Source organism: Astatotilapia calliptera, chromosome 18, assembly GCF_900246225.1.
Source record: "Astatotilapia calliptera chromosome 18, fAstCal1.2, whole genome shotgun sequence".
Classification (NCBI taxonomy): domain Eukaryota; kingdom Metazoa; phylum Chordata; class Actinopteri; order Cichliformes; family Cichlidae; genus Astatotilapia; species Astatotilapia calliptera.
Window position 1 is genome coordinate 6,582,045 of NC_039319.1, and position 24,457 is coordinate 6,606,501.

At 41.2% G+C, this 24,457-nt stretch overlaps 1 protein-coding gene across 11 annotated transcripts in view; it reads left to right on the forward strand.

Annotated features, from left to right (window-relative positions):
- The window catches only part of pard3ab (par-3 family cell polarity regulator alpha, b), a 244,451-nt gene that overhangs the window by 65,588 nt on the left and 154,406 nt on the right, over positions 1-24,457 (forward strand). For all 11 annotated transcript variants that reach the window (XM_026150928.1, XM_026150930.1, XM_026150937.1 and 8 more), the window contains exons 3-4: positions 18,233-18,416; positions 24,235-24,422. In XM_026150928.1, coding sequence (XP_026006713.1) covers positions 18,233-18,416; positions 24,235-24,422 — 372 coding nt within the window. The remainder of the gene's footprint in view (positions 1-18,232; positions 18,417-24,234; positions 24,423-24,457) is intronic.

Consider the following 24,457-nt stretch of genomic DNA (forward strand, 5'->3'; position numbering starts at 1 on the left):
GTTTGAAAGAAGAGTGAAAGAAGCCATCTATGTCCACTGTGAGCGACCATCTTTGAACAGAGGCGATGGTTTATGAAACCAACTGTCTGCCATCTATAATCCAGTTTTGAGATCCCTTCCCAGACTTCTTAACGCCCACTCACATCCTGGGCCTTTTGAACTCAGGAAATCAAATGGGGTGGGGCTAGGTTTCACAGCGGGTTCACCTGAAACCTTGGCTGATTGTGACCTACACCCATTTTCACACCTTGGCTCGTGTGATTAGGTAGAGGATCGTTAAGGGGTTCATGACCCCCTTGAGGGACACTCCCCTAGGATTTAAATCTGGGACTCTCCACCTAGAACTGAAGATGCTTCTCAGATGAGAGGTGAAACGTCTTCAAGAACTTAAAGTCCAGACGCTTTTCTTTCTAAGCTCTTTAGATTGAGTTGGGTTGCTCCAATTTAATCTACCAGTCTTTTATTAGGAAGGCAACATCAGGCTCAACTTTGAGATTGCTTTCTTAGCTTTGTAAAATACAATGTAACAAATAAATATGCCCAGGAATATCATTATACTGTACAATATGTGCAAGTACAGTAGTGCAACACAGCAGCACAGTCTTGTAGTCTTTTAGCGACTGAGCGCAAACACAGGCAAACATGAAGAACATCAGTTTAATTTACAGGCACTGCTGTCATTAATATAAATGGTTCTTTGAGCTAATGCAGAGCTCCTTTTGTTCATTTATTTATCATAATGTTTGAAGTTGTAGAGCCTTTTGATTAAATCTCATGAAGCAAAAGAAAATATTACAATGCTTTTTCACAGCACTGTAAATGAAAACTGAACCAAGATAACCCTTACCCTCTGTGTTTTCGTTATTGATGTAATTTGTTTGCACTGGATTCATTTCGGCTCAGTGGGAGTCATTAGGCTGATGCATACTGATGGTCATGCTAGTTTCTTTCCCCCCTATTCTCACTAGTGCACCTTCTCACATGGGTGAATGTAATTTTTACCATATTTGCAGTAAAAACTCCCCCCAAAAATCTTACACCGACCAGAAAGAGAGAAAGCAGACAACTAGGGAAGAATTGTCGTTGAAGCTTTTCAGTATTAGACTGCGGTTTTCTGTTAAGCAGAAAATTATTGCAAACATAACATTAAAAAGAGTTCGGACCTCTCCTTTGTGTTTGAGATTTTGGAGCATTTTTACTGCAGACATCTGGAAAAATGTGTGGCCTGCTAGGTGCAGCATGCACAAGAAGTTTACTCTGGTTTTTCAGTGATACTCTGGTATTGCATTTATTGCAGGTGCGTGTGTGTGTGCTTAGGGACCGTGCACGGATTCACATTGATAAACAAGCTAGCTCCAGTGTTGGCTGATGATGTGGCATTTCAACCTCTCATCCAAATATGGACAGCCCCCAAAAACAATATTTACAAGACTCTAATGCGTGTTCATCAGAAATAGTTGTAGCCCCATTAGTGTGTTAGCTTTATGTGTGAACAAGTAATTTCCTTTGCTGCTGCCATGCGATGTGTTTGGACTTCTCTTTAGGCTTTTAAAACTTGAAAGGTCTCTTATAAAGTATATGCTTAATACAGGCAATAGAGTCTGTCTTTTTTTTTCTTTTTTCCAAGTGTGTGTGTGTCTCTTCAACGTCCTTTCTGCCATTCAATCTCCCATCAACCCCCCCTCTTTTTCCTCCCCCTGCCTCCCATCACTTCCCACCTTCTTTACCTCAGCTGATTTATTGCTAAAAAAAAGAGTGGGTTCCCTTTCGCTGATGGCTGTTTCATTGTGCAACAGAAAATGCCCCACCACTCGAGCCAGCGTGAGGCTTGCCAGCTGTGTTGCTGCAATCTCTTTCTCTCTCACACACTCACACACACACACACTGATTTCGCTCATGCTACACTAACACTTCTCCCAGCACCACTTGTCCAGGCCAAGGGAGTGACAGAATAATTCCCGGCAAAGAGAGAAAGGAAGCTGTCCAGTTCGCTGTGTTCTGAGCATCTCAGCCAGGCTCTGTGAAGAAACAGCTTAGTTTAAAGCACCGTCGGCTCCATCGTGAGAGCTTGTGCTATTTCCGACGAGTCTTTCTCATGGACGATTGGTCTCGCCTCTTTCCTCCTTTCACCCACTTCCTCTTCATTCTTCTGCTAACCCCATCATCTCCTTGCTCCTTGTCCTTTTCTTATCTATTCCTTCCTTTTTCTTCCTTTTCTCCCCTCTCTAGCTTCTTCCATCCAAACGTATTCTTTTTTTTCTTTCCTCACACTTCTCTTTCTTTGTGTTTTGCATCTACATTTTTACATCTTATGCAGCCATTTTTTTTTTTTTTTTACCCCCTTTTTAAAAAAACAAATTAAAAAAAAAAAAAAACCTTTGTTGTACCTGAGTCACCTAGGGCTGTGCAATATGACCAAAATCTCATATCCCGATATAAGACATCTATCGTCCCGATAACGATATAAATCACAAAAATGTAACATTTTCTGTGAATCTCAGGCAGCTCGACTTGCGTGAAGTGTTTCCAGCTGTGCGTCATGTAGCTGGAGTCGAGTGTTTAAACCGATGCATGAAGCGATACATTTTTAGACATAAGTTGTAGCAGCCGAGGTTTTCTTTGTGAGTATTTGTTACACGGAACAGCCTGTTCTAACGTTTGAGTCTAAGGTTTATTTTTTAGCACCTGGCGGCTCTTTTTTTACTTCTCATCCGTAAATAATCTGCTCTTTCAGTGATTCAGTTTATTTTGAAAAGTCTCAACAGGATCTTGAGCTTTATTGTGAAATGTTTATGTGGTACATAAACACGCGGACACGCAATGGTGTTACTGTCGTTGTTGCTAACGACAACGCATAAAAACAGGCGCTAGTCCGTCTATAGTGTGGTTATATTAAATATAAGAGAAAGAGAGAACTTTAAGAAATTAATATAGCCACTACAGTGACCATCAAAACGGTGAAAAAATATTGTCGTAAACAGTTTATTTTGCGACACCACGATACAAACGATAGTGTAAAATGAAATGATAGATGTTTTTATATCGTCATCCGATATATATCGTTATATTGAACAGCCCTAGAGTCACCTGTTTACTTCTCTTTTTTTCAGGACACATCCAGTAAGTGTGCTGTCTGTTTCTCATATTACGTAATGGGAGTAAAATGAATAACACGTTTGTTATCGTGAAATAGGCACATGGAGGAAAAGTAAGACCTTTGTTCTACACTTTACACTTTTTTTTTTTTTTTTTTTTTTGTCAGCTAAAGGGGAAAAGCCGTTGTTTAAGTTGAAGAAATGTGTGTTTTCTCATGAAAATGGAAGCCATCACAGCAAAACATAAACAAGGAATGTCTATTAATGTCTTTCAAATTTGAATTTAGACCTTTTTATGTAATCTCAAAGTAGTTGTAAGTAAGTGTAAGTAACTGGTTGGCTGTAAGTGATTGGTGTTTTGATTTCTGTAGCCATAGTTCATGAGTTTTTAACCGAAGGTCCATCTGACAACCACTGTTCATGATGCCAAAAATGTGTATTCCCTGACCAGTTGGTTGCTCAAGGTTGCTTGGAGTCGTCGTGAAATTACTGCTAAAGCATCATCCAGGTGCTGCTAGAGACCTGTTGGTGATCCCTGCAACCACTGGTGTGTAAATATGTGCTATAAGTGTGGGAAAAGTGTCTACTCTACAACTGATTAACAAGTGGATGCTAGACGTTTGCTTACTAGGTGATAACAACAGCAAGCAAGTGGGATACTGTACAGTACCAAACACCTCCTTGGGGTTGCAAGTTGCTGTAGGGTGAGTGGAAGACGCCAACTTGTCTGTAAATATTTGCAAATTACTCACTAAGCAGTAATGAAACTGTGAAAAGTGCAACACAGGAAATGGACACCATTTGGTTTCAAAGTAAAATACACTCTTCTTAAAGCAAAGTTTTCACACAAGTGAGCGCCTTTCATGAAGATTTTTGGCGACTGTTGCAACCATCTAGCAACCAAAGCAATTGCAAGGACTGTGGCACTGAAACCTAAGATGACCTGTTAGCTTTATGAGTTTATGGTGAGAGCCACAGGTTCCTCCCAAGAGCTCTTATTTTCATGTAGATTGTCTTACTTAAAACACACCTATAAACGTAAACGTCCACACACAGACCTAGACTCAGTATCGCCTGCTACGTGTTCCCTACTAAGTACTGATTACCTCTATGGAAAACGGGTAATTAAAGCTAAATGGCTAAATATAGCCCTAAGTGTGATTAACAGTGATAGCATGTGATGTATGGTGCTCATTAGTTTGCTAGCTTACACCCCCCTCAACCCAGAACCCAGAACCAGCTTATCTACGCACGCACGCACGCACGCACGCACGCGCACACACACACACACACACACGCACACACACACACACACACACACACGCACACACACACACCCCGTTGTGTGGCCGTTCAATTAAAGGAGTCCCCGTTTGCTTTTCAGCCTCATCTTTATCTCCTTATCTCTCTGTTTGATGGCAGGAGTGGTGATCAATACAGGACGTAAAGTGTGTCGGTGCCATCTCCGTCAGATCAGGTTTCACAAGGATATGTTAGGCTGGGGTGTGCTCGGTTCAGGCTTGGTTTTCTACTTGTTATTTAGTCTAACGTGAGTTCCAAAAATTTATGTTGAGCTTAAAAATGGAGTGACCTTTCCTTTAGGCTCACAAAGGTAAGAGCTAAAACGATCAGTCGTGGTTACTTTACAAATATACAACTGGTTCACCAGATACGGTGCACAATATATCAGTGAGCATTGCTGAGCAGACTAACCGATTTTCCTTGTGCTATTTTGTATATTTTCTTTTAGCCAGAAGCACTGGCTTGTCTGGGTTGTTTACTCTGGTAACTGAAATGATAGAGACGGATCACCACACAGTTCGGCCCTGAAGCTGCTGTGTGAAAAACTGTCCATAGCTCACAAGGTTTATTCTGCAGAAACGGCCTCCGAGCTCGGTACAACTGTGTGGGGATTTCATATCAGAAAACATGATTTCAAGATCCAAAACCTTTTAGTCCTGGACAGCTGATTTTAAAAAAAGTAGGCCAGTTTGGGTAAGAATGTTAGTGGGGACTGAATGTTTAGATATCTAACAACTGAATTTATGTATATATTTGTTACAAAATGATTTTAAGTTTGAAGAAGTGGTCAGGGCTAGTTTGTACTTCCAGTAATATTGAAATAGAAGGAACTCCTCCTGCAGTCTGTAGTTTACAGTGAACACCAGAATCTGCCTGCTGTTAGTGTATATACACCAAACTTGTCAGAGTGGTGGTGCAGCCTTACTCTGGGGTCCTCTCACAGTTCTAAGACATGAATGTTAAGGAGTTGGTGATTCTAAATTGGCTAAGTGTGAATACAACGTATATAAAGCAGTCAATGACATGAGTGATAAGTTGATGATGATGGAGATTATTTTGTTTTTAGAGCGGGCAGCCTCAATGAGAAACGAAGCTGTGCTCATGCCGATAGATGTATTTTGCTCTACCCACCAAACCAGAGGATATTTAACTCTTACAGAGGTTTCAGTAATGGGTTCAGCGTGCAGTATCAGGTTTTTGGCCATAGGAAATGGTCTGTGTGTTTCTATTCACTTGGATTTTTTTTCTTTCTTTTTTTGTGCTGTATCAACATCTATCAGCTTTCAGCAGCTTAAATTAAACACACTTCTCACCCAGCTGAAAGACTGTCCGCACTCTCTGTGTTGTTGTTTTTTTTAAAGCTCAGATATCCAGAATAGTCAGTTTAGTTGTCACAGGTAAGTGAATGAGCAGATGGGGCTCAGTTGAGAACAAGGCTTCTCTAATTTGACAAGAGAAGATGAGCCTGAAATAAAACTCCACGGTGGGAGTCGATAGAAAAAATCTTTTATTTCATATAACCAGATTTAAATGATTGTAAAAGAATAATACATCAAATAATTGAGTCATAAATAACTAGTTTGTAGGTATTCATTAAGTAATTACTGAAATGAATTTGGAGGGGCAATACGTTTTCACCAAAGTGATTTAAATACAGCAATAAAGAACACTGACTGGTACGGCAGCAGCATCACTGCAGCCACACTGTTTCTCCTCTGAGGTTTGACTAATGGATGGACTGTCCTCTCCAGCAGCCTGGCTAAAATGTCTAAGCCATATTAGTGGAGAGAATGGGAGGTTTAAACCTGAGCCTTTGGAGAAGCCTTATGTGGGTCACCTGCTTCTATACCTGCTTGGCTTCTATAAACAACAGCATTTCAGTCAGGTTGAGGTCTGGACATGACTGGGTCATTGCAACACCTTGATTCTTTCCTTTTTCACCATCACTGTGCTTGATGGTTGGTATTAGGTGTTTGTGCTGATATGTTCTTTGGTGTTTTGCCAAACATGACACTGTGCATGATGTCCATGCACCTTGACTTTGGTCTTGTCTGTCCAAAGAATACTGTTCCATAACGCCATAACCTTTCCAAACAAGCCATGAACTTTAATATTTTACGTGCTAACCGAGGCCTGCAGAGTCTGAGTTGTAGCTCTTGAGTTTTTTTCCAGTTTATCTGAGTATCTCACAGTCTGCCAATGGGGTGAATTTGCCAATCCAGGGATAATTAGCAACTGTCTTAAGTGTTTTTCACATGTGGATAATGGACTCCAAATTGTTTGGAAATGGCCTTATGATCCTTCCCTGATTGATGGGCAGCAACAATTGTTTCATTGTTGTTAATGTCTTTCCTCCTTGCCATTAAACCTCAATGCTTCAGATCAGATCAGAAGACAAATGTCTTCCAAAACCTGTCTTCAAGTTTATATTTAAGAAAAGAAATCAAAGATAAAAGTATATGGCTATGCAAAGTAAATATTTTGCAAGTACTGTTTCCGTACATGTGGCTTGAGTTGAGTAAAAAGCGGTGTACTAGGGGAGTATCTTTCAGGGAATACGAGTCACAGCTCAGCCCTGCTCTCATTTTGGAGAATGAATTACCTTCAGTGCCTCGCTCCCTCACTCCCTCCTGGCTCTGCCTGATTGCCGTTTTCATTTGTCCGTTTGGCCTCGACTCAGGCTGCACACTGCTTTCCCCCCACATGTTTTCTATTGTCTGGATTAAAGTGAAATGGATAGTAGGTCATCAGTGTGACTGGGATTGTTTCACACTGGTCTGAGCTGTCCCCAATTCTATTACACAGTAATCCTAAATGTGTGCTTTCTCACAAATGAATGTGTTTTTGTGTCAGATTGAGTTTTGAATGAGAAACTGAATGAACGAAACGGCACGAAGGTGTTTTTTGGAGTGGATGTTTGAAAGGTTTGGGAAGGTTGGCTCGCACCTGGTCAGTGTCGGGTCTCCTTCCCCTGTGTTTAATACATCTCCTTCTCCTTTGTGTGTTTTTTGTGAAACTCATTGAGGTCAAGGTTACTGCGTGCTCTGCCTGAGCTCACCCAGTCTCTGTGGGAGTTTGGGGTTGCATTGCTCGTCTGGCAACCTCAGCTAATCTTAGTCACATCAGTCACACATCCAAACCACTGCCCCTTTGGCTTGTGCTGCTGAGATTAACACTTTTCCACAAAGACTAATTGTTGCAACACTCTTTTCTGAGTACAAAAATGAGTCAAATTAAATTAAAAAGCAAGAGAAAGTTTTAAACAATCAGACATCTTGAACTTTACGCTATTTTACGCAGACTTAAGTAATTAAGGATTGCACACTGTCGAGAAAACAAAGTAAAAGTATGTAGGGAAAAGTGGCGTTTGTGGACAGTAAACGTGTTTCGTATTTGTTTCGTTCATAGTGCACGCTTCGAATCTGCTTTACAAAACTTCCTCTAGTCTCAGGGAGCTCTTCTCCAGTGATTTCCCACAAAGTCTTAAATTTGTGTTTCTGAACCTTGTAGATGTGAGTGGATTAGAGTGATATCTGGTGACTGTGAAGGAGTGTTTCAGAATAACTAAACACTTTTATATCCAGCACTTCTTGCATTAACTGCATTGTGAAGTTAATGCAAGAATCTAGTAGTGGCTCTGAATACACATTTAATGCTCCAAGGACAGCGATGTGTTGAAAGGGAAGCTTTAGAAAAGCAAGTGTACTCTGATGTCAGTTATGACGTTTTTAATAGAAATATATATTTTTGGAGGATAGATTTATTACACACAAAGTGAGATAGGACTCATTGTGATACATGAGACTTTCCACTGTGTTTTAATTGGAGGATGTCGTCCCTGCGTTGATGCACTATTCCTCAGCGGTCCTTGTTGAAAGAGCTACAGAAGCTACGTTAGGAGCCTCAGGAGGTTGTAGTTGAGGAAGGCCATCATTTGTGTCGTGTGTGGGAGCTTTGAACAAACCGGAATTGGTTAGGTTTAGACACTATGAGCAGCTTGGTGTTTATATGTGATGCCAAGAGGTTCGTTTACGTGCACCCGTACGTGACAAGTTAGAAGTGACAGGCTCCTCTGTATATTGCCCTAAACTGATTATAGTCAGGCACAGATGCTAGATACTAATCAAATTTCAGTTTTGCCAATGATTTTTGCTTCTAGCTATTACAAAAACAACATTTTTGTGAGCTTTCTGCCAACAGTATGTATTTGGGGAAAGTAATCTAACATTTTTTATTCTGTGAACCCATAATGATAATAAAGGATTCTTATTCTTATTCTTAACAAGGTCACCTGATTTACTTTTAGCAGCTTGGAACAGCTAACTCTTTGTCGCTCCGTGACTACTGTACAGTTCCCCTGGCACATCCCATCTGCATCCACAGACATCCTGTGGCGAAGGCAGACCGAACGGCATTTGCCTTTCCGAGACCATCAAATACATCTCATAATCGGGGCCTAACTCCCTACCAGATTCCCCACCATCGTCATCCCCATTTTCACTCAGTTCTCCCTATTTTCAGTATTTAATGTCCTGGGAAATAAGACTGTCTTTACTGTTCCAGTTGGTTCTAAAGGTCTCGGCTTCATACCAGAGGCTGTGTTTTAAGCCACATGCTTTTCCTTTTTTTAATAAAAGCTGAGGAAAATACCATATATCCTACCAGATATGTGATAATGTACCTTTTTATATGACCTCGCCGTACAGCTTTCCACCACCAGCTACATTAAAAACTTTCACGAACCTCTCAGTTTACAAGTCAAACGTCTTCTTTCCCTACTTTTGATAAATTGCTCTCGCCGCCTTCATGTATATGTTACTGATGTAGCAGAAACCATGTAACCATAACTCTTGTCACAGCGTTTTCACCTTTTTTAGGGTTCTAAAGAAAGACATAATGTACAGTCGGTTTCCTGCTTTTACCTAATGAACCTGTCAAGAGTCGTGTTCCTCCTGTTTCCCAAACCTCAGATTTCATGAGTGAAAGAAATGGATGTAATGACAAAATAAGTATGTGCTTCATTTTTAAATATTTAAAGTAAATATCTATTTTCAAATAAGAAATGATCTAAAGTTCATCTTTTAAAAACTTGGAGTTTTATCATACTGTCATCTGAGGTTTTAAGTTGCAACCATTCTTTAAAACTGATGGTGTGTCTCGTCTTTTCCCGCATCGCTAGATATCTCATTTTGAAACTAAACTCCTCACATAAATACTGTGGTATACTGACCCAGGAGTAACATTGGTCACTGCCTGTCTGCACCGTGTGGGTTTTGGCTCTGGCTAGCTGATGGTGAGGGCTTTGATGGCTGTTGCTTTTGGGAAAAGGCCTGTTGCAACCTCGCACTTTCGACATAAAGTGTGTAACCAAGAAAATTTGTTCCAGGCTGCTGTTTCTTGACCTGAGAGGAGAGTCGGGACGACATGCTTTGGATTACACAGCTGTGTAGGTGAAAGTTTAGCGGTTACTTCCTTCATTTTGCTGACGTTGTCCTTTTTGCCCTCTTACTTCCTGGTCTGAAACTGGTATAGTGCAAGCCAAAGAACTGAAAGGTTTTGATTCCCAGAATCAGGGTAATCTTTGATGGCGAAGAATAACTAAAAAGAAACGTTTGAGCTCTTTGATTTTGGCTTGAAATAGCCTTCTACCAATATTTATATCTGAAAAATTTCAATTCCTTTCATACGTTATTACATTTTTAGTCTTTAGCTTCATTCTGGACTGTCAGTGCACCAAACCAGCAGAACATAAACGCAAACTGGGACCTGTGAAAGTAGATAACAATCTAAGATACCAGTGTCTGCTTGTAATTTGACGAGCAGTGCCCATGCATTAGAGAGTTAACACATAAAGAGAGAATTTGTTAAAATGAAAATCACTAATAATAAAAATAATCAGTTTTATCACCATTTTTAATCCTGTCTTTCATTTATAATTTCAGTGACACATTTGGTATCGTGTCAGGATCCAACGTCTCGTCATTTGCAGTGTGTATGACAAGCATAATTTCCCCTCTGCTCAAATAATCAGTCGAGCTCACTTTCGTTTTATGCGTCTGCGTTTATTGATATATACAGTTTAGATTAAATAAATCTTATGAAAGAACAGAGGATATGCAATGTGGAGCTTGACATGAGGGAAAATGCGGTCTGTTGATGTAATATAATTCTGTGTGAAACTGTAATGACTTGACGTTATTTTATGTGACGGGGGAATAAATCAAACGCTCGATAGATGGAGGCTCAACTTGGAAAGATTTATGTTTTGGAGTTGATAGCCAGAACTAAGGCAAGTGTAACTTTTGGACGGTCGCACCGCAAAAGCCTGGGGAATTTCGATGAAATAAAAATGGGCAATTGCTGATGTGGCACAAGCGGTGACTGCGTCTTGCTAAATTCAATCCTCTCCCCAACACACATCCGTGAGGATTAATTCCCCTTTGAGAAACCTCTGGTTTCCTCTCTCTGGCCCCGCTGCCAGCATATTGTTCTAGCCAGAGTTATGATGATGATTTACGAGCTGAAAGTGACTGCTGAAAAGTGGGCTGACTCACACTTTCCACTGTAATTTGCTCTTCAGTAATTGTTAGTTTTTGAGTATATAAAGGAATCTAAGTGCAAGAAAGGGGATACAAGTTGATAAAGGTATCGAAGGACAGCGTTTGGCAAATCTGCTTAACACATATTATCTCATTGTTATTGTGATTTTACAGTGTGTAAATAAAGTTGGATTAAACTGATTCACCTGAATTAGTTCATAACTGCTCTAGTATTCCATGCTGTGATTTCTACAGTTGCACACAAGTTTCCCTGAGAATTTACTGTTGCTGTGTTAGCCACAGTACTGCTATATTTTTGCTATGTGACATCAATCTGTGCTTTAAAAAGGGATTTACAGAATGAAGAGAGAGTTGCATCTTTTTCCAACATTTCAGAGGCTTTACTTAAATTATGTTAGGGAGGCAGTACAGCCCGTCAGCAAATTATGTTTTTATTGGACTTGTTTTAGAGAACCAGCCGGTTCTCAGTCGGAAAAGGGTGGAGTGCCCACTCCGGGTCGGGGATGAGTTCCTGCCACAAGTGGAGGAGTTCAAGTATCTCGGGGTCTTGTTCGCGAGTGATGGGAGAAGGGAGCCGGAGATCGACAGACGGATTGGGGCTGCAGCTGCAGTAATGCGGACGCTGCACCGGTCCGTCGTGGTGAAGAGGGAGCTGAGTGTAAAAGCGAAGCTCTCAATTTACCGGTCGATCTACGTCCCTACCCTCACCTATGGCCACGAGCTGTGAGTAGTGACCGAAAGAACGAGATCGCGGATACAAGCGGCGGAAATGAGCTTCCTCCGAAGGGTGGCTGGCCTCTCCCTTAGAGATAGGGTGAGAAGTTCGGCCATCCAGGAGGGGCTCAGAGTAGAGCAGCTGCTGCTCCACATCGAAAGGAGCCAGCTGAGGTGGTTCGGGCATCTGACAAGGATGCCCCCCGGGTGCCTCCTGGGTGAGGTGTTCCAGGCATGTCCCACCGGGAGGAGGCCCCGGGGCAGACCCAGGACACGCTGGAGGAGGTGGCTGGGGAGAGGGAGGTCTGGGCCTCTTTGCTTAGGCTGCTGCCCCCGCGACCCGGCCCCGGACAAAGCGGATGAGGATGGATGGATGGATGGATGTTTTAGAGAAAATTGTTCCAAAATACCTCTTTGCTAACTCTTAACTGTCATCTGCTTGGGTTTTTTGGTTTTTGATTGATTGATTTGTTTATTTATTGTTTGTTCATATGAAGACCAGAATCAGCCATTTTTTCCACCTGGCATACACCCATTGTTGCTAACATGATCCAGCTTATGACAAGTGTGACCGCCATGTGTAATATTCCTGACTTGCTAGGTGCTATTTTCTGGTTGTCGTAGCTCTAGCAGTCTGTGTACAAACTTAGTCTATATCTAGGTCTGCTCTTTGTGTGTGTGTGTGTGTGTGTGTGTGTGTGTGTGTGTGTGTGTGTGTTGTAGGGCTGCCACAAACGATTATTTTGATAGTCGACTAGTCACCGATCATTTTTGCGATTAGTCGACTAATCAGATCATCATCCATTGGACGTAAAACGTACAGCTTATTGCACCAGCAGCATCTGCTCTTATATAACTATCATTAGCTTACAGCTTTAAGTGTTTAAAGTATGTGCTAACTAAAGATAAAGACAAGATGATAGTTTATTAAATTTTAATGAAATCTGCAGGTTGTTTCAGTGAAGTTTAATAAACTCCTTCCTATCTAAAATATAACAGGACACCGGAGTATATTCTCGAGCATCTCACACTTCTGATGATCAGCTGTCTGCTTGATGTTTATTCAGCTGTGTAAAAACTATAACTTTAATCTCAGCCAAACCGATTTACTCAGGAACAAATAAAATACTAAAGAAAGCCAAACAATAACATTTTTAAAGTTATCTAAGTGACTTATATATGTTTAACCTGAGTAGCGAAAGACGGCGGTGGGTTTGAAAACGATTTGCTGGGAGTCCGGTGTTCTCACGGGCTCTAGTTAGCCTTGCCCCCAGCTCGCTATCGAGCTAGTGGGTAACAGACGTCTCCGAAAACGTCGGAGCGCTTTTGAAAATATGTGGTGTCTTGATAAACTGAGCAGATATTTGAGGTTTACACAGTTTAACATATTTTCTCGCCTGAAAATATGTTAAACGTTTATTTTGTGACCCAGAAAGAATAATAAGAGTAATATTAAAACTAACTAGCTGCCGCCATTGTTGGAAACTGAGCAGGGCTGCGCTATGAATTCTGGGACACAGCTACTTCTTCTTCGGGGTTTAACGGCAGCTGGCATCCTTGTATATGCAGTGCTGCCATCTTCTGTTTCAGTCCGTTATTACACTCTGAAATCCTACTACTTATTCCTGCGTCTTTTGTGATCTTACAAAGTTTCAAAGGACGCGTCGACTATTAAATCAGTCGTCGACGATTTTGATAGTCGACGTAATCGTGACTAGTCGACTAATCGTGGCAGCCCTAGTGTGTTGCAGTGTTTACTGTTAGCTCCATCTCTGATTTATTCTGCTCAGCTCAGTGGGCAAGAATATCAGCAGTGCATAGAAACCTCAGGTCAACTCGAGTTTTGCAGGTGTAATTGCAGAGCTATGCAGAAATGTAGCACATAATAAAGCCGGATGGATTGCAAATCATTTTCATTTGGATTTTATAATTACCATAAAAGTTCTTTCCTTTAATCTGAAGTCCTTTAGTTTCATATTTCTTTTGTTATTATTAGATTCTTAATAACACAAATGGCAAGTTACATAAAGGAAAAGTTGCAAATGTAGTTGTGTTTTCGATAAGTACTCTTACTTTGAAAGACAAGTGAAAAATACACATAGTGCCTTGCAAACAGCAGGTTACATATTTATTTTTGTTGTCTTCAACATATTGACACAGTTCCACAGACCAATCAACACCTAATTCTCACTCTACATCCTCTGTTTTTCTCAGAACCTTGCTAATTGGATGTCACCCTTGTGTTGTTGTGTGTGTGTGCGTGCGTGTGTGTGTGTGTGTGTGTGTGTGTGTGTGTGCCTGTGAGCGTGCGCTCCTATGCGTTTAAGCAGCTCTCCTGTGGCAGGGTCAGGGCTGTGCTTGTCAACAAACCTCAGCAATTAGCTTTGACTCGGGGCTGTTTCTTAGCTCGCAGACAACAATTCAAAACCTCCGACAGAAATAACACGTAACCTCGAGGGAGCATCTGTCAGTCACAACGCTGCCCTGTACTGCTGAAGCTACGGCATATTCACTTATTTAAAACCCATGTTTGGTCAGTTTCCAAGGGAAGTCTGGCAACAGCTGATGTTCCCTTTGACCTTATTCAGCGTGTAAAGTAATAGCAGCCAAAAGCCAAATCCACCGAGACACTGAAAGTCAACTCGGATTATAAGTAATGTATTTTTAATTTTTGTTTAAACATTTTTACTTTACTGTGCATTTTAGCGTTACGTATGACACTCGAGCGGAACATTAAGCTTGAAGTCTTGTGCTGCATTCAAATGATGGACATGTTAGTAGGAAATATGACATTCCAAACCACCAATCTTCTGCTCATATTGTTACGACTTAAATAATTCCACCCTTCCAAAGTTTGGCGCATGCCGCTTGCTGCAATCTGATACAAGCTTTTCATGGGAATGCAAATTAAGGCTTGAATGCATATTTTGGGGTTTAAAAAAATACTCTTGGGGACTTTTCTTGAACAGCATTTATTCCTGACAGTTCCTTCTGAAAGCTTGAGGCGCGTTTGCTAGTTAAATGTTTTTTTTTTTTAGCAGCTACACTCTTGCAACGTTTGTGTCTTATTGGTGTACCCCGCAGCAAGCGTTTGTTTTTGTACTGAAAAATGTTTATTACTATCTACTCATCTGCATATGGATGTATTCACTGTAAGCAAATGGTCCCGTACATGCGCAATTTGTATGCCGTGTAGAAAACAATGCAATGCAAATACTTCCAGTGACTGTTTCTGGGTTTCAATAATTTAAATTATGCGAAAAACTTTGAGGTCCCTGCAGGCTTTTTCAGGCGTCAAAGACTGGGAGCTTAATGCCATAGAATAATAATAATGCAGAAAAGCGTCAGGGATAATGGGCGAATGTGATTAACGATCTGTCCAAAATGGCTTTAGCGGCAGATATTTGTATGTCTCAACAGGTTTTATGATTGCTGCTGTTTTTTGTCAGATATCCCAGCGCTGTACGGCTTTTATTTTTGCAATGCTAATTGCTGCAGATTATTTCTACTTTGAGCGATATCAGGTAAGCTCAGCCTGAACACATTTTTAGTGCCCGCTGCAGCTGAACCGATTACCATGTAATAACAGCCACATGGGCTGAAAAAGCACATGGGGTTGAGAGCTCTTCTTCTGTGGTGCCCTCGGGGAGTAGCCCGGGGAGGCAGGGAGTTTGCTGACTCAGCCCTTGTGGCCTGAACTGAGCTTTAATGAGGGAGCAGCAGACTACACTCACAGGTTTATATAGATTTGTACACATAAAACACACAATTACAAACACACAGCACACACTCCCTTTTCTCATGAGTCTCACTAAAGCGCACACACGCTCGCACCTGAGCACACACACCTGTTTTACTTGTCAGTCCACTATTTTCACCTCTTCTCCTTTCTTTTCTGTCTTTATTGGCACTTTCATTACTTCTGCAGCGCACACATAGCCTCGCCCTTTGACCTTTGAAATCCTCATTAACGTGCGCTCACATTAGCCTCTGGCTGTAGCGAGCTGTAATTCGAAGTAAATGTGTTTGCGTTTATGTAAAGGGACTAATGGGGAAAAATGAGTGTTGAGGTCTGTAAATGTTTTTAAGTGTGTGTGTGTGTGTGTTTGTGTGTGTGCCCTGGAGAGTATGTTTCTCTCACCAGGGGAGCCTGTCCAGCAAGCTATAAAACTCCACAGCTCTCAGGCTAAATGTGGCTGAAATGAAGGTTTAATGTGCTGGAAAAATGGTCGTTGGATTTGAATGGTGTGTGTGTGTTTTAATGGATTCTGTGGGTGTCTTTGTGTCTCTAGATGTAATTGTGTGTGTATCAATGCATTTCTTTTTATTTGTCCGTGTGTGTGTGTGTGTGTGTGTGTGTGTGTGTGTGTGTGTGTGTGATTTAGAGAACTTGATGTGTTTTAATTTGCACTGTATGCAGCCTGAATGTCTTGAAGTGTTAATATTTTGTGCTTACAGTTTCTTTTCATCTTTAGTGTGATGAAGATGATGTTTGGACTTTGATGTTACTTGTGAGAATCATTGAAGCAATAGACGCACAACGACTCCACCATGGAATTGGTTTCATTTATTTTAGTCATACGTTACGTACAAATATACTACTTTTAAAAACAAATATACTACTTTTAAAAGAACCCTCCAGTCATTTTGTACCATACGTTCATAAACGGCGAGGTGTGACCCTTTAGTTCCCCGTCTATGCCCATAAAAAAAGTCAAAAACCGCATGGAATAGAAATTTGGCTGATCTTCTTTGGTCATTTCTCCAGTGGCGCCCCTCGACCTTGGTTTGAGTGGCGGCTGTTTTTTAAATCGCTGCTTGGATGTCCCGGTGTGACCACTTGCACTTGAGCGCTTGCGATGGACTCTTGTCATCGCTGATCAGAATTGGGTCAGTTTGACACTGAACTTCTCTCTTGGTTGCCCGTAGTGAAATTAGACCGTGTTTCTGCACGGTGTAAGATCAGAACTTCCTGAGATTAGTATAAAAGATTTTCTCCTCCGACTGCAGTCGAAGCGAGGCTTCTTATGTAGACACCTTCGCTTGTAGTGATTGTTTTGCTTTCATACTCCTGAGTGTTACCTTACTGATTAGCTCTAGCCCATGATATTAAAAGCAGTATTCATGATGCATATGCAACTAAAATTGTTGATTAAAGAACTGCTTGCTTCGAAGAAGTGAAATGCTTCTCCTTTTGAATTCCCTCCTCTTATAAATGTTAAACTGGCTTCATTTGAAACTCTTCCTCTAAGAGGAAAATCTATTTCTGACGCTAAATAAAATCGATAAACCTGGAAACCCTTATTACTGATCTTCAAAGAGCCCTTGCAAAAACATATCTTTATTTCACACACAGCATGGTATTTTTAAAATATATATATTTTCCTTGAGGTGAAATTAGTATGTTGTCTGTGACTAGCTGCTTTTGGTCAGTTTTTCTTTAAAGTTCAGGCGTTTCCTTTGGTTAGGATCATGTCAATAAACCCAGATAAAGTGAAGTGATGTCTTGAAGATGTTTGAGCGGTTGAGCACGTGTGCTAGTTTTGAATGTGGTTAATATTTTGTGCATTAGGGGCAAACCTTATCACAGTCGTGCTTCTGCATCAGATCTCACCTCGAGGGACGCTCGGATCACATCCCTCAAATTGGCACGTGTTGGATGGATTTTTCATTTTCTCCTCAGCTAACTGAAGCCAGCTGAGCACATACGCCGGCCTAGTGGGAGTCGCAGAGAGATGGCATGAATGTAATCTTTAATCTAATAAAGGGACTCTGCAGACGCTGGAATTAATCAGATCTGTGAGGTCTTTGAACATAAAGACGTGGAGTGAAAGACGAAGCTTTTTGAGTGGAGGGAGAATATGATTGGACATAATGAGTGTGTCTCTGTCATAGAATAAAATAGGGGGGGGGGGGTCTAAATCACCTCAATTTTCCTTTGGACTTTATGTGCGGTCCCCGTGCATTTGAGCCGAGAAGGACCACCATGGCTTCTATTTATCTGTGCACATTTTCAGGGAAGCCACCTCTACATTTATAGAACACCAGCTATGATTTGGACTTCCTGATTACACCCAGTAGGACTGATTTTTGAGCCAGTGTGGTTCAGTTGGTGTTAATGCCTACCTTCAAAAATCACACAGTGTGCTGTGTTTTAATTATTCTTATTTGCCTCTTCCTGGATTAAATGGATTAAAATCAGATTTGCAGATAATGAAGTCTCTCCTTTCCCGTGTAGTTTTAAATATGGGGGGAAATGCATGAATGCTGCTTAATTTCAAGTCTGAGGGAAAATGAGTAGGTATTGCTACAAAAGAGTCGTTCATCATTATCATCTTCTTCTTTTTAGGTGTTTATCATTTTTTGTTTCCTGCCATTGCACCTTCTTTGTAATTGTTCTCTATATCCAGATTACAGCTAAGCATTGTCATTCCATAAAGTTAAAAATATATATATTTTTCCTGTGCCATATTACTTCGATACTGCGGTGTAACATTACGCTACATATTTCTGAAATCTGACCTTTTGTGCTCTCTCCTCTGTTTTTCCTTTTTCCTGCAGTTAATAGCTATATATGATGAACAGGAACCCCATCATGGCGGTGATGGCACCAGTGCCAGCTCCACAGGCACCCAGAGCCCCGACCTGTTTGCTGCAGACCTCAGCGCAGGCAGCGGAGCCTCTGCTTTCCAGCCTTACCAGGCCGCCAGCGAGATTGAGGTCACGCCTTCGGCCCTGCGCACCAGTAAGTCGCGAGACTGGAGAACACGCGTTTCTGGATCAAATACCATTAGGGTTATTAGCACAGGCATGCATTATTTTGACAGATGGATCATTACCCTAAAGATACAATCAGGAACTGCAACATTGGCTGATTAATATTTAATTCAGTTCGTCTTATATTCCTCACGTTATCATCTTCATTGGAGTCAAATGTCATCAACCACAGCAGTATAGAGAAAACACAACAAATCACCTTATCACGTCCCAGCCGTACCGTCGCCCTGTTCATAAATTTTGTTAATTGGACAGGAGGTGCCTTTTTTTTTTCTTTTTTTTTCAGACACAGATAGCCGTTTGATCCCCGGCCAAAGTGGCTAATTGGTTCTATTCGCTGCCTCCTAAATCAAATGTGACGCTGAGGCCATTCACCTCTGCAGTTTCGCTGGCCAAGTCGCTTCTTCTACTGCAATTACTCTGAGTTTGGATGGGAAAGTGACTCGTGTAGGTGATTTGTCAATTCGGATCAAGCGAGATCTTTTGCACAGAAGCAAGCAAACATGTACACGCAAATATACAGAAAGACAACCGTCACCACCCGTCCATATTTTTATCAGACTACCTAAAGTGAAAGAAGTGTTCCTTCTATTTGTATTAGAATAATTAATAATTATGGTTTTATGGGCGCCAGTTTAGCTCAGTACGTTGAGCGGGCGACCACATGCCATGCAGCTGAGAGCAGCTGACCCGGGTTAGTGTAGAGTCCTACCTGCAGCCCTTTGCCGCCAGTGTTGCCAACTTAGCGACTTTGTCGCTATATTTAGCGGTTTTTCAGACCCCCTTAGCGACTTTTTTTTTTCTAAAAAAGCGACTAGCGACAAATCTGGCGACTTTTTTCTGGTGTTATTGGAGACTTATTTATGACGACTTTTTGACGTGAAAGCGGGTATCGCTTTTACTCTCAACAAGCAGCGGGTGCTGCCGGGGGCACCTCACCCGTTCCAAAGCGCTCACGGGCGGAGGATAGTCCTCCCCCAGCTGCTATCAGGGCAGAAGATGTTCACACCTATGCGTCCGAACTGCAAATGAATCGCGCATGAGCGAAGCCGCTGCTCCCGCACTGACTGTAACGCAGTCAGTTCTTCTTTTACTGTTATGCTGTTTTGTGGATCAGGTTTAAAACTACTTATAAACACACACACACAGTGTAACTCCACCAGAGCGCCTATTTCGGGCCACTTTTGCCGGTCCAAGCCCAGATAAAGGAGCAGGGTTGGAATTGTGACATTACAAAAAACAATAATTGCTAAAATAAATTTAATTTGTAGTTCTAAATAAATTCTAAATGCATTTAGGATGTTTTTTTACTCACTTTATGTCTCTTCCCTGATGTTATTTCTCTCTCCAACAACGTAGGTTACAATTATATTAGCATGACCAATTATGCAAATTAGGCAGTGACGTCATTTAGCGACTTCTAGCAACTTTTAGGACAGCCAATAGCGATTTTCCTTACTGAGGAGTTGGCAACACTGTTTGCCGCATGTCTGCCCCTGCTTTCCTGTCCTCTCTTCACCGTCTATTGAATACAGTTGATATAAAAAAATATGGTTTTATTAATATAAAATTGAATAACAAAAATAGAGAAAATCATAAATTCAAAATATTTTTTTGGTCCAAAAGAAATGCGTCTAATTCATACCAAGGTTTTTTTTTTTTTTTTTTTTTTTTTTAATGAATAGGATGCAGACAAAAAGATATTAAAGTAAATCTATAGTTACAGACTGTATTAAAACAAATCGAAGGCTCATGTTTGCCTTTCTTTTTCTCTTTGTATTTATTTGTTTGTTGGTGCTGCGTTTTTGTGGTCTCTTTTGGAGGCGGGTAGTTGTCAGCTAATGCTAATGCTAGCTAGCTAGCTCAGTCTTATTTAAACAGAGAATTAGTGTGTTAGCATGTAGTGATCACAGCAGCACTGTAAAGTAGGCTCCTGCACTAAACTAGAAGTTTGATTAAGATTTTTCACTTTTAGCATAGAGCTTGTTTACCTCTAGACTGGATGTGTCGAGCACCTTTATGTGTAGTTATCAGAAAGAGTAAAAGTTAAAAGGAGTTTTTTTTTTCATTACTGTCTTTTAATTAGCACCAAAGCCCTCTACTGTCTTATTCACTAATGACCTTTGAAATAGCATTGACTGACAGAGACAGCACAATTTTCCTTTTCTCTTGGTCTCAATAACACACACACACACACACACACACACACACACACACACACACACACACACACACACACACAGTGTGACGGAGGTCACTTTAGCCCTAATTGCGTTTCTGGATGAGAATGCTGATTGTGAATTTTCAGTAAGAAATTGACATCTCTGCTACAATCACACCTGCCAGATACGTCCAATTTAACTTTCTTCATAATAAATTCTAACCCTGCTTAATTGACGACTCAGAATCTCATCAGCTGAATTTTAATGGGTTTTAAGAAAAATGTCTGACATGGAAGAGAAAGAATTCGATTATTTTTTTCATAAGCACCCTAATGAGACTAGCTTTCAATCACTGATTTATGTTGGAGAGAAGAGGAGATGAGAAGCGCTGGACTCTGTGGGGCTTTGCCAGTTTTCTTGTTCGGCCCAGGAGCTTAAAAGAAAAATGATTAAGCTTATTAGACAGAGAGCTCTATCGAAATTCACAAATGGATTGATGTTATTTTCTTGGCTTTGTTAAATGGAAAAACCTCTGCAGATAAGAAAATAATAATTAAGGGACAATACTACTGTTGTGGATGTGTGAGGCTTTCAGATGCCAACTTGAAAAAGATTGTCTTTTTGAACATAGCAAAAAAACTGAGCTTGGTGTACCCTGTGTGATTTTGCGCTATTCCACATGAGAGATGATCAAAGTGAAATAATTGTGATGATTTCTTTAGTTTTGTTTGTATCTTGTTTGTTTTTTGTTTTTTATAATCTGTTATATCTTGTAAAGCACTTTGTGATTTCTATCTAGAAATGTGCTATATAAATAAAATTTTACTTACTTACTTACTTTTTTTTCCTCCAGAGCAGTAGTCTTTTGTTGCACAGTGATGGTGAAAGTTGGCTGTTGCATCTTGTCTTGTGATCAGAGATGGCCTGGGATCAAATGAAGGTTGGCCATCTCACAGCGTGACTGCTGCTTTGACCCGTGTCAACTAACAAAACAACAAAAATTGGGCATAAAATGATTTCACTCCATATCACACTGGTGCAAATGGTAAAAATCCCCAAAACAACCTGATATGAATAGATGAAGGTAAAAACAGAGCTCTGTTTGTGTCGGGGATGAAGAAGCATCATGTGTTTTGTGTGAACTAGCTGTAATGAAGACCAGGAGGGTGTAGCAAAAAAAAATTATTTGAGGAACTTTTTGCATACATCATACATTTGACATACATCAAAGTACGCTGTATGGGGACCGTAATCATGGCTTAGAGCAGTGGTCCCCAACCCCCGGGGACCGGTACCGATCCGCAAGAGTTGAGGCTCAGGTGTGAAATTTATGGTTTTCGGGTTTTTTATCGTTAACTCAGTTTCCCTGGGTCTTTTCCCGTGTTGTAGTTGTGTGTCTTATTTTGAAAGAAATATTTACCCATTACCATAGCGACCAGAGAGCATTAAGGGGCAGAGAGGAGGATGTTACTCTCAATGTTGTTGACGCATTTCAAGAGGACGCTGCTAATAAAGTTACACAATTACACAGTGAATTCATGTTTATTATTATATTTACAAAATACCACAGTTTTTGTCTTGATCGTATTGTTTTATTTTACTATATTTATCCGCGACACTTTAAAGGCCGGTCCATGAAAATATTGTCTGACATTAAACTGGTCCCTGGGGCAAAAAAAGTTTGGGACTGCAGCCTTAGAGTTCCCAAATCCTGTTTTTATGTCGGGAATGTTATTGCCGAACTGCCCTGCATCCCTTAAATATTGCAATTACTTCTAAATGACATACCTGCTTTTAATAACTCCTCATTTAATTTGATTAGGTCTTGTACTCAAAGAGTTATGCAGACTTTGGTGTAATTTATTCTGTGTTTTGTTGCAGCTGCGTTCATGACATAGGTGCTGTCATTACGCACTTCTTTTTTTCTCACTTATGAGATGTCTGAAGTAGTGTGAAATTTGAGCTGGTGAACGGTATCTTAACCGGCACTCATTAACCAAGCTGTTGTGCTGTAGTTAGAATAATTGTTTTCTGATCACTGCGTCTGACAAGACGAACAAAAGGTTAATGACTGCAGCTGTGCCGCGAGATCACAATGGCATTTAAGATGAGCGATGACAAAGAAGGGTAGCGACCTGTCTTTGTTTAAAGCATTGTGACTGCGTGAAACCGCCAATCATTTTCCACAGAGCCGATGCAAATTCAATAGATGTGGGTTCGGGACACATTAGTCTTGACCGTGATTCGGTTCGAGGGAAGCACCCCTGCATCCTAATGCCTCCTGGGAGTTGCAGTTTCAGCTGTAGGTGTTGTTGAGACCTGTCAGGCAGCCCGCACTCTGTCCCCTCCTGAACTCCATCCCCCAGAGAGCCACTGCCTCCCACAGCTCAGAGCGATTCATATCCCACGCTCTGGATGACCCAGAAGAACCACCGAGCCAAGTACATGAGTGTACACATTTACACACTCTCATCAACCACTGTAGCTGTGGGCTCTAGTACTTCCAAACATAAACAACATTGGTCACTGATTTGTGCACATCCGAAATTAAAACTCATCATTAATGTGTATTCTTTACACAAGTTGAACACACACACAAAGATCCACTTAATGTGAACGCATCCTACTCTAAACAAAACTATTAGATGATCTCATGCGCAAACTCAACAGTTTGTCAGGAAACACAAATAAACAGGCACACTAACACACACACACAGACGAACACAGTCAATCTAGTCTCACAATACACACACACACACACACACACACACACACACACACACACACACACAAACAAGCTGTTGACTCAGATACACACTCTTTGGGAAGATCACAGCATTTCCTGTATGAGCACACACCACCATCTCCAAACATCTGAAAGCTTGTAAACAGCAATATGTTTTGGAAGAGAACATGGGAACATGACACTTGGCGTGGTCGTCCCGAGACAACGCTCTGGCTTTTTGAACACTTCTAACCTTTTATAATCCGTGTCTCCTGTGTGGTCTGATGGCTGCCCTTTCAGCTAATCAAATGAGCTCGTGGAAATTTCCAGAGGTTATTTTTATTGTCATAACGTCGTGTCTTGTGTACAAGCGCGGGCTGCGGTGTTTTCGTGCGCGCTGCCCCTGTTGGAGGTTGTTATTTGGACCTTGGCCCACCGCCCACACACTGGAACTTTTCAGAGTGAAGAGTTTTAATGGAAGGCATCCACTAACGCTGGGGTTTCTCAATAGGCTCTTCCTCTTATTGTTGTTCCCACACAGAGCCTGCTGCTCTGCGTTATGGTTGAGATGCACTGACAGTAAAGCAGGGCTGCCTGATTAGACTTGTGGCGATAATTCACATTAATTCACAATGGGATGATAATGGAATCTGTTTCTTTTATTAGCCCACATTGTTTGAGACGTAAAATTTGTTCCAGCAAATTTACATCAATCATCTCCAAACTGTCTTCTTCCTCAGCCTTTGCCGTTAGTCTTTAACAGCTAGAGCCGAGGGTTTCTTTTGTTGTTTGTTTTTTGTTTTTTACATAAGTATGAAAGTGGAACTTTTCCATTGAAAAGTAAAAAACAAAAAGGTACAACAATGCTTTGACGCCCTGGTGTATGACCCGTTCCTCAGATATGCCCCTCCACGTCCGGCGCAGCAGTGACCCTGCTCTGATGACCATCAATGGGCCGTTCAGCGGCGGTGAGTCACGGGTCCAACCAGATGAGACGCCATCAAGGAAGAACCCAACCCGCTGGTCGACCACCGCTGGCTTCCTGAAAGCTCGCCACTCGTCTGGCACAAATAGCCTGGAAAGGAAGGTTGGTGCTTGGATGTCAAAACCAGACATGGCTTT